Below are 13,034 nucleotides of genomic sequence, written 5' to 3'. Positions count from 1 at the left end.
TAAATTTCAAAATATTATATTTTTATTCTTCTTCGAATTTAGTTTCAATTTTGTCCTTTAATTTTATATTTACAATTCATAAATTATTTTAAAATTTGTAGACCGAATAAAAAATTTAAGTTTATATTTTAATTTAACCAAAAAAAAATAATAATAATCATTTGACTTTGATGTTATTTTTTTATTCGTTATTATCTTATTACCAAATGAAAGCTCGTTATTATCTTATTACCAAATGAATGCTGATAGTCAACATGATGACTCCACCTTTATTGTTCTGTATATGTAAATTCGTTATATGTAAATTCGTTGAATAAATAAATTTTTGTGGTGAAACAAAATATCTCTCATTTCTCCCGGGGTTTTGTTCCAATGTAATAAAATTATTGATTTTATTTGAAAACACACAATGTTTTTAAAACAAAAAAAAAAATAGAAACAACAATAATCATAAAAAGATTTATTATTTGATTACTGTGATACAGAAAAAGATGATATAGAATCAAGTGTCATTCCTTACTATTATTCTCTATTTTAGTACTTTACTCTAATAAAATTTAAAAAAAATTAATTTTATAATTTAATGGATGAATCTCTTCTCCAAATCTCATCATTAGCCCCGATGAAAATACGTCAACGTTCTAATTTTCATGATTCTTTTCTGATCCAATCTTTTTATTATTTATTACTACGACTTAGTTTTAATTGTAATATCTCAAACTCACCCCTAATAGGTATTATCCGTTTTAGCTCGTTACGTATCACAGTCAACCTCAAGGTTTTAAAACGTTGTTTGCTAGGAAGAGGTTTCCACACTCTTATCAGGAATGTTTCGTTCCCCTTTCCAACCGCGTGGGATCTCACATGAATGCAACTAATTAAAAAACACAAAAACAAATTTTTAGCTACTATGTGTTTTGAAATACATCCCTTAAAAGTGGATAACAACCTCTCCTTAATCGAGGCTAGACTCTTTCTCTGAAGCACTCGAACAAAAGTACACTCTTTGTTCGATATTTGAGTCACCTTTGACTACACCTTCAAAACTCACAACTTCATCACTTGAGGCATTCTTCTCTGGAGCTCTCAAACAATCTCTCCTTAAATGAGGCTTAACTCTTACTTTGGAGCCCTCAAACAACATAAACTCTTTGTTCGACATTTGAGTCACTTTTGACTATACCTTCGATTCTCACAACTTCTTTGTTCGACACTTGAAAACCCTATTGGCATGGCTAAGTTAAAGGCGTGACTCTGATACCATGTTAAAAATCACGAACCTCTAGAGTTAAAATAGACGCTATAAAAGAATTTGATTACTATCATCCAATGGGTGGCCTCACGTTTCACTACAAATAAAAATTTACAACCCCTAACAAATTCAACGTTATAAAGCTATCCTAACAATGATCATATAGCATAAATGCAGAAAAATGTTGTCTGTGGTTTGCAGACGCCATCATCTATACATGACATGAGATTCTTGCTTTACCTGAAAAATGATTAATAATAAAGAGATGAACGTTTAATAAAATTCAATAAGTGACCACACTGGAGTTGAGAAATGTGAACGCATGCAACTATTGTTTTATGTTTTATGGGACTGAAAAAGTTGTCTATAGCCTTAGGTTAAAATTTTTATTTTTGAGTTGGTTTGGATGCATAGTACTTCTCTTTCTCTATACACAATCCACACACATGCACATAGACCCATTAGGTGAATACCCTATTTTTGTAAACCCTAGGCCTACGTATAGTCTTACGACCTCTCACACAATCAAATTATGGGAAGAAATAGGACACGAACTACGCAGCTAACATACATATCATGACATTTCTGATAGACTTTACAACATTTCAATTCATGGTGTCTCAAGAGATTTACATGCATGTAAGTACGACACATCACATAAATCATACATAGTCATAACAATATCATAAAACACATAATAACTTCCACAAAATGTGTTAATAATGCAACATGAAAAATTCATCTAACTAGCTCATAGGCATTCTAAAAGTGAGTCAACACTTATCATTTTAGGCTCAACATAGTGTTCCTAAGCTTACTCTAGTAACATTAGTATTCTCATAAACATTTTATTCAACCAAAGGAATCTGTAATAGTCCAAGTCCATCGCTATTGTTCGCTTTGGCTCGATACGTATCGCCATCAGTCTCACGATTTTAAAACGCGTCTAATATGGAGAGGTTTCCTTAACTCTTATAAGAAATGCTTCGTTCCCCTCTTCAATCAATATGGGATCTCACAATCCACCACCTTGGAGGCTTAGCATCATCGCTGGCACATCGCCCAATGTCTTGACTCTAATACCATTTGTAATAACTCAAGCCCACCGCTAGCAAGTATTGTCCACTTTGGCCTGTTACGTATCGCCCTGAGCCTCACGGTTTCAAAATGCGTCTACTAGAGCGAGGTTTCCACACCCTTATAAGAAATGTTTTGTTTCCCTCTCCAACCGATGTGAGATCTCACAATCCACCCCCTTAGGGGCCCAGCGTCCTCGCTAACACACCGCCCGATGTCTAGCTCTAATACCATTTGTAACAACTCAAGTCTACCGCTAGCAGATATTGTCCGCTTTTTGGCGTCAGGCGCACAGTTTTAAAACGAATTTACTAGGGAGAGGTTTCCACACCCTTATAAGAAATAGTTCGTTCCCCTCTTCAACCAATCTAGAACCTCACAAAATCTATAATATATACTTGGTTGGGCATCATCCGAATCCATTTACTTACGTGGTTCATGTCGAACAGATTTCTAGAGCTACAAAAAAAAGTAGAAACAAGACAACAATCATTGGAAGACTATCAAATGGGAAATAGTATAGCTTTTTACATTCAGTGAACTTGCGTTAAATAGACAGATACGGTCCAAGACATATGCCACCAATGACAGTATCATCCAAAAAAGTAGCTCATGTGCTTAAGCTCATATAAAATGCTGCCACTGTATTTCTCAGGGTATCAACGGGGTCAGTGCTTGCAATCTTCTTTGATAAAGACAGGACTTATCAGTATTTGGAAGACAAAACCATGTGCATAAGCACTCATTTCTTGCTATCATTCAAAGATTTCTGGCCACTGGTTTAATAACCTTTTGATAGCACTCTCTCTATATATATGCCTATTTGATAGCCTATACAAACAGCACAAAATCTTCTGATTCCCTTCTCTTTCCTAAAGAACATTGAAACATTCTTCTATCGATGGGACTTCGTCGTCTTCTTAGGCGATCTTCTACAACAGGAAACCAGAGAGTTTCAGCCGTTCCTAAGGGGTATTGTGCAGTCTATGTTGGAGAGAATCAAAAGAAACGGTTCGTGATTCCAGTTACGTACTTGAATCAACCATGTTTTCAAGACTTGCTTAGTCAAGCTACTGAAGAATTTGAATATTATCATCCAATGGGTGGACTCACATTTCATTGCAGAGATGATATCTTTATTGATTTGATATCTCACTTGAATGGACAACTATGAGAGACAATACCAAGTTTATGGAGTAAAATTTTGATATTGGAAAATAGGCATCACAAATTTCATGTAAATTCTATCCGTTTTTCTCTTTAGTTTTTCTCTTTAACTAGTCGAAGTTCTGACTCGAGACTTTACTTTAGCTTCTAGAGATGTAGGCTTGCTTTGAGTCTTTTCTCTCTTAGCACAGCTATGATGTAACAAGCCAAGCCCACCTAATATGAACTAAGAGACATCAATCATACAATATACTTCAATGAAGATGCGAAAAAAAAGTTGTCAAAATTATCAAAAGATGTTTCAATTCATGCCACGTTAAAGAATAATGAAGTTTGATTGTTATAAATTTTGGGTGGGTTACAATTTAGAGTAATTTAGAGTTATTGTATTTTAAGACTTTATTTACTTTAAGTTACATTTACATAATGGCTAATTATGGTCATAAAATATGAATGTTACAACTCTTGGAATACTTTTAATAGTTTCATTTTTTAGGCTATAAAAAGTCATGTATGTTGTATTTGTAAGTAAACTTGGAAAATAGAGTAAAAGAAGCATTTGTGCTTTTCTTTAGCCAATGGCTAAGTTTCTTTGCAATTCTATGTAGTTTAGGTTGCATGTAGAATCATTCAAGCTCGACATGATCAATCTTACTTGTGAAGTGATTCGAATCTCAATCAAGTGTTCTTGTCTTGAGATATTTGATCAACAAGAATCATTCAAGCTAGACATGATCGATCTTGCTTGTGGAGTGATTCGAATCTTAATCAAGTGTTCTTGCCTTGAGATATTTGATCAACAAGAATCATTCAAGCTCGACATGATCAATCTTGCTTGTGGAGTGATTCGAATCTCAAACAAGTGTTCTTGTTTTGAGATAATATTGTCCTCAAATATTGTCCTCTTTGGACTTTCCCTTTTGGGCTTCCCCTCAAGGTTTTTTAAAACGTGTCTGCTAGGGAGAGATTTACACACCCTTATAAAGAATGTTTCATTCTCCTCCCCAACTAATGTGGGATCTCACAATCCACCCCCTTTAGAATCAATGTCCTTGTTGACACTTGCTTCCTTCTCAATCGATGTAGGACCCCCCAATCCACCCCCTTCAGGGCCCAACGTCCTTGCAGGCACACCACCTTGTGTCCACCCCCTTTCGGGGCTCAGCCTCCTCATTGGCACAACGTCCGCTGTCTAGCTCTGATACCATTTGCAACAACCCAAGCCCACCCCTAGCAGATAATGTCCTCTTTAGGCTTTCCCTTTCGGGCTTCTCCTCGAGGTTTTTAAAACGCGTTTGCTAAGTAGAGGTTTCCACACCCTTATAAAGAATGTTTTGTTCCCCTAATCCGCCCCCCTTCGGGGCTCAGTGTCCTCGCTGGCACTTATTCCTCTCTCCAATCGATGTGGGATCTCACAATCTGCCACCCTTGGGGGCCCAGCATCATCTTGGCACACCGCCCCGTGTCTAACTTTGACACCATTTGTAGCAGCCCAAACCCACCGCTAGAAGATATTGTCCTCTTTGGGCTTTGCTTTTCGGACTTCCCCTCAAGGTTTTCAAAACGCGTCTCCTAGGGAGAGATTTCCACACCCTTATAAAAAAAATGTTTCGTTCCCCTCTCTACCCGACGTGAGATCTCACACTAGAAAAACTAGATTATAGAATGTGTTACGAGCTCTCTCATATTCTATCCTAACATTATAAGGTCTCGTGTCACATGGAAAACCTATTTGCTTTTTTATAGTTGTAGATACTCTTACCTCTTGTTTACCCACCAATTTATATGCAGAAATAAAGGAAATAGGCAAAATTCCAGTTTTGAAATTTGAAGTTTGGACATATCATAAGATTTATAATACATGAAAATAACAGGTTTGTCATTTCATTCAAATCTAAATGATCCTCCATTAGCTGCAAGTGTTCTTCCCAAGTTCCCATAACGCTAATAGATAGGCCTAAGCTTTGGATCAACTTATCCCATATTTTTGCAGAAGGAACTACTATGGAAGATTGGACTATTCATGACTCTGTAAAATGAAGTACATGCTATGTTTCTCAGTTCAAAAATGGTAACCGGAGTCAGCGGTGTTATCGACCCTTATTCGAGGCCATAAGGAGTGTTTTCGATCTAACTATGTCTAGCCAAATGCTGGAAGAAAATCTCTTCTGTACAAGAGAAAGTAAGGCCACCCATTGGATGATCATATCCAAACTCTTCTTCGGCCAGACTCAACAAGCTATGAAAGGAAGGATTGTTCAAATATGCAACAGGGACCAAAAATCTCTTCTTTTCAGTCTCTCCAACATATACAGCCAAGTGACCTTTCGGCACGACGGCAGTCCTCGACGACTGACGAATACGCCTCAAAAAGTGCTTGGCGTTTACAATTCTTGGCAAAAGGATACCCATTTTTGGTCAAAGGAATTTGGTTGGTGGTGGTAAATGGTAGCTTCTGTGATGGGAATTGGTGTTCTTGGAATTGTGTGTCTATATATAAAGAAAAGAGGAGTTGTGAGTTCCAACCTGAAAACCAATAGCCTTTTTGTAGTGAAAGAACAGCCGCAATGGATTGAGTTTTGGGTCATAATCCAAAAGGATCACATGGCTCTGTCCCCCAACAAAGAGCCATGGTGAACTTCATTTCCTGTTGCTAATCTCTTTTATCACAAACCATGAGGACCTACACTTCTCAGTCAAACAAATTATTTTTTGGCCATCATCACATTCATAGATTGTGGATCATTTGATAAAAAATAAAGGAGAGAGAATCATTTCAAGAGACCAATAAGCAAAGTCATATGGCAGATAATCTTTTTAAAAACGTAAATCAAAAACGATAGATTGTCGATGATCTTGACCAAATATGCATGTGCATGCTACAAGATCTTGGAACTTTGGATCCTAGCCAACAAATACATTATCATCAAATGTCTCATGTTTATATCTAAACCATTGGCCATATGAAGATTATAGGAACTTGGCCCTGAATTTGATGGGGTCATAGGTCAAGTAGTTGAAATAGCAAATAGACCAAACAATTTATTTCTGTATTTTCCTCTTTTATTTTCTTTTTCCAATGAAGAGCCAACGAAAAAAGAAAGAATACAAGAGCATCCAAAAAAAAAAAAACTGAATCTACAAAAGGGAAATCTATTAAAGAAAGAGAAAGAGACTCCCTTCGAGAAAAATAAGTTCTCGATTACAAAAAAGACTTCATCCCGACGTCCAAAGAGAAACATAGAACGTGACAAGAGATCAAACGTCGAAAGGACCCTTACCAATAGCTCTAAAGGTTCCATTATTCCTCTCCCTCTAAAGACTCCAAGCACAGACCCCAGCTTCCCACATGAACCTTCTGAAACAACAGATGGAGAAGAAACTCCTCGATCATCTCGTCGCAACTCTGTGCTTGGCTAACCGAAAACTAAACATCCCAAAAACGTTATTCCAACGAGAATGAACAAAAAGCACAACTCTGAAGAATATTTTTGTATTTTCATTTGATTTTACATATTTGCACCAAAAAAGAATATACCGAAAAGAAGTGTTAAATTTTCACCACAAAAGGTGCTTCAAAAAAGAAGCAAATCCATTCTTGATGAATCGAAGGATTTTAAAGACTAAAAAGTAGGACCTTATCCAAAATTCATTTCACCTAATTGTCTTTTTATTGTTGATTTTGAGTGTTTTTGGTCCATAATAATCCTCTGTACTTTATTTCTTGACAGTGATTTCATCTAAATGCTAACTTTTTCTAAAATGAATGATAGACAAAGTTCTAATAATAGCTTTATGCTATGCTGATCATAAAAAATCTAAAAAATAATTTTATAAAACCCGAAAAAAGAGACCAATTTGTGGAGACAAAATTATACTATGGGCGAGTACTAAGTGTGTCAAAATATCGAAGTGATTTGATTCATGTTGTGTTCAATAATGCACAAGACCTAGAATTGATAATTGAATAAATCTTTCAAAACTCATAAATTTCAACAAATGATTTATTTTACTATTTTATTTTAACAATTTATTGGATCAACTAAAAGATATTAATATAATTTCTATTAGAAAAATCTATTAATACAAAATATAATTAAAATCTATTGTCATGATATTAATGATAATATATTATATTTTAAGCATTTATTTGACATTAATAAATAATAACTAATTGAAATAAAACTACATCCACCATATAATAATAATTTTATATTCTAACAAGTTAAATAATAAAAATGTTGAAATAAAACTACATCCACCATATAATAATAATTTTATATTCTAACAAGTTAAATAATAAAAATGACTACTTAATATAAAAAAAATTAATAAACTAAAAAGTATTTTTATTTTATAAAAAAAAAAATATCAGTATAAAAAAGAATTTAAATACTACAAAAATACAAAATTCTAATAAGTTTATAAAAAAAAAATATCAGTATAAAAAAGAATTTAAATACTACAAAAATACAAAATTCTAATAAGTTTATGAACTTTTAATTTTAAGTTTATAGCTAATAGATTCAAATATATTATAGAAATTTAAAAATAAATTAGAATATTAAATATAAATATAAAATTTCATGCTTAATGAATGCTAGACTCTCACTTTTGTATGAACAATTTCGCGATTTTTTCAAAATATCAAATGAGTCAAAGTCCTATTAAAACACAAAATTGAAAGTTTAAGAATCTATTAGACATCTATTATATAATTTTAAAAGTATAGGGACCAAAAAAAAATCTCAAAGTTGATAAATTAAACTCGATAAATTAACGGGAGACAGATTTATATGGGACCATATTTTTAAAGTTGAAACACGTTTATGTGGGACCATACATGAGATTCTTGTAATCTTTATCCTTCCAGGGTCCAAGTCTACAAAAGATAAAATCTTAGGGTGTCCTCTGGAAGAAAGAAAAAAAAAAAAAAAGGACCAATCTTGAATGATAAACAATTGAGACTTATCGAGTTGAAATATGTGGAGAGGACGAGATGGTTGTAGGCCCTACCTAAACTTGGTTGAAATCGTTCTAATCTTAAACTAATAATTATATCAATTTAAACCGTTATCAGACAAGCATAGACTTCTTCTAAGTGGAGACAAGTCACGATGAACCTATCAATTTCGAAACTAATCTAAAAAAAACCAACATGCTAACATGCTTTCTAAAATGTGAATTTTTCCTTTTTTCTTTATTTTCTTTTACCTTTTTGAAGGATAATATTATTTTTTACCTTTGCATAGACTTCTCCCTCTCCTATCTCATTCTAGCTTTTTTTTTTTTTTTTTTCTTTGAAACTTTTGATCTACAAATTTGTTTATCTCTGTCCCAACTTCGATGACTCATCTTAAACACCATCGTTCATCTGTAGAAAGAACTGACGATATACCTTCCAACATGTACATCTCAAAAAGTTACATCTAATTTGGCCAACTGAGCTCAAAGTTATGATTTCTTAGACTTTAAACTCGATCATTTCGACTTTTGAAGACCTTAAAAATCAAGATGTTATAGAATTTTGATTTGTTTATATGCATGGTTGGAAAGAAGACAAAAAACAAATCGTAAGAAAACACAGGATTATTTAGCTAAAACGAACTTTTATCGAGAAAGAAATATAACCAAAATACAATCTTAAAGTGAGCTCAATCACACACTAGGATCCTAGGATTATACAACATGATCTTAGAATGTACAATACGATTCTAAGATCCCCCTATCGTATTGTACAATACAAAGATCGTACAATGCGATCATAAACGCTCTAAGATCATCTTTTAGTCATATTTCCCTTGAAACAAGTCCATTTCAGTTAACTGATCACTCTTTAAATACAATTTTTGTGTGTTTTTGTCAGCCAAACATATAAATAAGCAAAAGTTTAAAACAATCCAAAAGTCATAACTTTGAGCTCAATTAGCCAAATTGGATGAATTTTTTTATATACACTTTCACGTAACTTTTCAAGATCTACATGCTGGAAGACAGCTTATTCGACCATTTAACTAAGAAAAGATCATTATGGCCCTCAATTTAGACTACACAAAGTTTTTCATGGTGGGATGAGAGAGGAGAGAGGAATAGAAGCAGATAGAGTTGTAGAGAAGGGGAAGACAAAGGTGAGAAAGATAAAAAGGAAGAGAGGGAGAGAGGAGAGAAGAAGCTAGAAAATAAGATATAAATGAGAGAGGAGGGAGAAATTTTCTCTAGTAATTCAAAGGTAAAAAGATAATCTCACTCACTAAATTCCTTCTCTTGTTTATTGTTTTTATAAAGAGAATTGAAGATTCACAACCTTTCCATATCAACAATTCATATATAGATTATCACATTGAAAAGAGAATCTTAAAATTCAAATATTCATTATCACACTAAAAAGAAAATCATAAAAGCATGTTTCAGGCAAAGGCGATCCCAATGGATTCACTAATTTGAAGAAAGTGGAAGGTCACCGTTTGCTGCTTTATCGTACAGAATGTCAATCAATACAAAGAAAATGACTCAGAAGACAAAGCCATGTGGCTTCCAAAGCTTTCATCTTCACTCACTAAAAGTAGCATTTTCTATGATGTATACTATGCTTCCCCCACCTTATCACTACATAAACCTTCTTGTTCATTGGATCTTTTTCAGCCCTAATACTTATCCCTCACCATCAAACTGCCATTAGTTAGCATTTGATTCATAGAAAGGAATTAGAAATCAAGATCATTGTCAACCCGGACCTTCGTTGTCCAAAAGTTGTAGTTTACTTTTCTCAGAGTCGACTCATGGCCTTGGTGCCTGGCCTTCTCCAACAACCACTGTCCAAGGTGGAAAGTTGACAACCGTTGAGATTATGTTTAGAGATAAGATTTGATAACCACAAAGAATATTCTAAAGGATCTGCTAATCCTGTAGTATGATTCTCAATCATGGACTGCCTACCCACATCAACCGAGATGGAAGCTCGCAATCCCTCCCTAATCCCACACGACTTCGATCCTTCCAGTGGAGAACTAGATCATGGTATTGAACTTGGCATACCAATGCCAAGGACAGCTAAAGATTCAAATGCAGAAGTATCCATTCCAGTACTTGACACAGTAAGGTCATACGGATTTTGTAAATGCCTCAATAATTAGAACTAATGATATGAGTTGAAGCTTCGGTTGTACATTATACTTTCAAAAAGTTCTCAAAGTTCATGGAGTGATAGTGATGCCATTGAATAGGCATCGCCAACCTGGTTGAACTGGACATCATCCTATCTCTAAAAAGTGATAGTTAAGATATTTTCGCACCTAGTTCGTCACAGCTTCTACTTTTCTAAATCCACATGACGATCGACACCAGCATTTATTATATGTCCTGGAAGCATAAATTCTTGATGATGCTTACGAAAATCCATTATCAAAGCATTTAGTAGCTGGGTTTTAAAGTGTTCAAAGGACCATTAAATCGATAGAAAGAACAAAATTTCACACTCGAGCATCTAACTCTTGCAAAAAGTTTCGATAATGAGTACTATTCATGACTCTTCATGGAGATACTGTCTGCAGATGCATAATTTAGCTGGGTCACTGCTTTCTTCAAACTGAGGGACCCTTGAGTGAACCAAATGAACCCACAAAGACTGGTTGGCTAGTTGGCAGGGGATTAAAAAAAACAAATACAAATCCGAAAAAGCAAGAACCTAAAGAAGCAGTCCAAGTTCAGTGCTTAAGCAAGTAAACTAAAAATGGAACTTAAATTTTTTCTTTAATTGAAGACATACTACATGTTGCCAAGAACATGCCCAACATCAATAATTTAGTGCTTTTTTTTGCATTAGAGGCTCAAGGATTCCCAAGTTGCCATTCCTTTTTCTATTTTTCGTTTCTACCATTTGTGCAAGCAAATGGTAGGCCATTGTGTTTTGCACTAAACAAGGCAAACCATGTGAGATATTGCCAATTTCTTCACCTGCTATGTTTTCCCCCCCTATTCTTACCTTTCTACTTATCCATGACAAAAATTCTATATATAAATACATAAACACTCACTCAGTGACTCAAAGCTCACTAACAAGTACCATAACAAGTCCTTTCAAGTCCAGTTCAAAAGGCAATTCAAAAACAGGGCCTCTTCTTTCTTCTAATCCTACAGAGATGGGAATCCATTTGACAGGAATAGCAAACGCAAAGCAAAAGCTACAGAGAACACTTTCGGAGAAATACGGGATTGGATCGGCGGTCACGAATGTTCCTAAAGGGCATTTCGCAGTGTACGTAGGAGAAACAAGGAAGAAGAGATTTGTAATTCCGATATCGTACCTGAATCATCCATTGTTCAAGGATTTGCTGAACCTGGCGGAAGAGGAATTTGGATTCGATCATCCAATGGGCGGCCTCACGATTCCTTGCAGCGAAGACTACTTCATTAGCTTAACTTCATCCCTAAATTGTTCATAAATTCGCAAGCTCCTTCTTCTTCTGCCCTAATTTGACATTTTCTTGCTTCGATTCTGTGTTTTTAGTCAGAGAATTGAAATCGAGAGATTCAATCAAAGTTGGTCTCTGTGAATTTTGTATCAATTTTTTTTTTAAGAAATTTTTTTCATCGTCATTCATTGTTCTTCCTAATTATTATCATCATTTTAAACTTTGCGGTTCCAAATTATAATTTCCATCTCTTTTATTTTTCTTCTCCTCAAGTATAGTAGGACAATAATTTATATATATATATATATATATATATAATCTTTTTAATTAATATATATAATTTTTTTAAAAAAAATTGAGGTTCAAATTCTCCAAAATTTACTTATTGTCAAAAATAAAATTATTTAATTTTTAATAAAAATGTTTTAAGCTAAAGTATTTATTTTAATATTATGTTTGAAAAAATAAACTTTTAAATCCAAACATTGTTTTAAAAAAAGCTTAGACTAAGTTAAAAAAATTATTTTAAAAGTGAAAATGATTTTAATTTAAATACTGCTAATAGATATTGTCCATTTTAGCCTATTATGTATAGTCGTCATCCTCATAGTTTTAAAACACGTCTATTAAGGAGAGAGAATTTTTTGTTACTCTCTCTAACCGACGTGAGATCTCATGCTCCACTCCTCTTGGGGGGTTAGCATCCTCGTTGGAACACTGTCCAATATGGGATATCACATCGGTTGAAGAGGAAAACGAAGCATTTCATATAAAAAGTGAGGAAACTTTTCCTTAGCAAACACATTTTAAAATTGTGAGGATGTCGGATATACATAACGAGCCAAAATAGATAATATATTCTAGGGATGTGCTTGAACGGTTACAAATGGTACGGTCAAAGCAAGTCACTCGATCGGACTAGGTGTTACATATTTTTTAACAAAAATTCCAAAATGGTTTTGGGATGTCGGAAAAAATGTCAATATGTATATTTCCAAAAAGATATCGAAGTAAAAAAAAAAATTATGCAAAAATTTAAAATTAAAATATTATAATTTATTTAATATTTCATTGATTTTTTTGCATTATAATAATTAAAAAAAAAACATTATTCATCTTGTTAGACG

At 33.9% G+C, this 13,034-nt stretch overlaps 1 protein-coding gene across 1 annotated transcript; it reads left to right on the top strand.

Moving 5' to 3' along the window:
* Positions 1 to 9,907: 9,907 nt before the first annotated feature.
* Positions 9,908 to 12,100, top strand: LOC111468489 (auxin-induced protein 15A-like). Its single transcript, XM_023113746.1, has one exon. The coding sequence runs from the start codon at positions 11,455 to 11,457 to the stop codon at positions 11,935 to 11,937; it is 483 nt and encodes a 160-aa protein (XP_022969514.1). The 5' UTR covers positions 9,908 to 11,454; the 3' UTR covers positions 11,938 to 12,100.
* Positions 12,101 to 13,034: the final 934 nt, after the last annotated feature.

The sequence above is a fragment of the Cucurbita maxima genome, unplaced genomic scaffold (assembly GCF_002738345.1).
Source record: "Cucurbita maxima cultivar Rimu unplaced genomic scaffold, Cmax_1.0 Cma_Scf00036, whole genome shotgun sequence".
Lineage (NCBI taxonomy): Eukaryota > Viridiplantae > Streptophyta > Magnoliopsida > Cucurbitales > Cucurbitaceae > Cucurbita > Cucurbita maxima.
This window is presented reverse-complemented; position numbering and strand designations above follow the sequence as displayed.

Bases quoted from the DNA above. Each gene is read 5' to 3' on its own strand.
- LOC111468489 (XM_023113746.1), top strand. From the start codon at position 11,455: ATGTTTTCCCCCCCTATTCTTACCTTTCTACTTATCCATGACAAAAAT.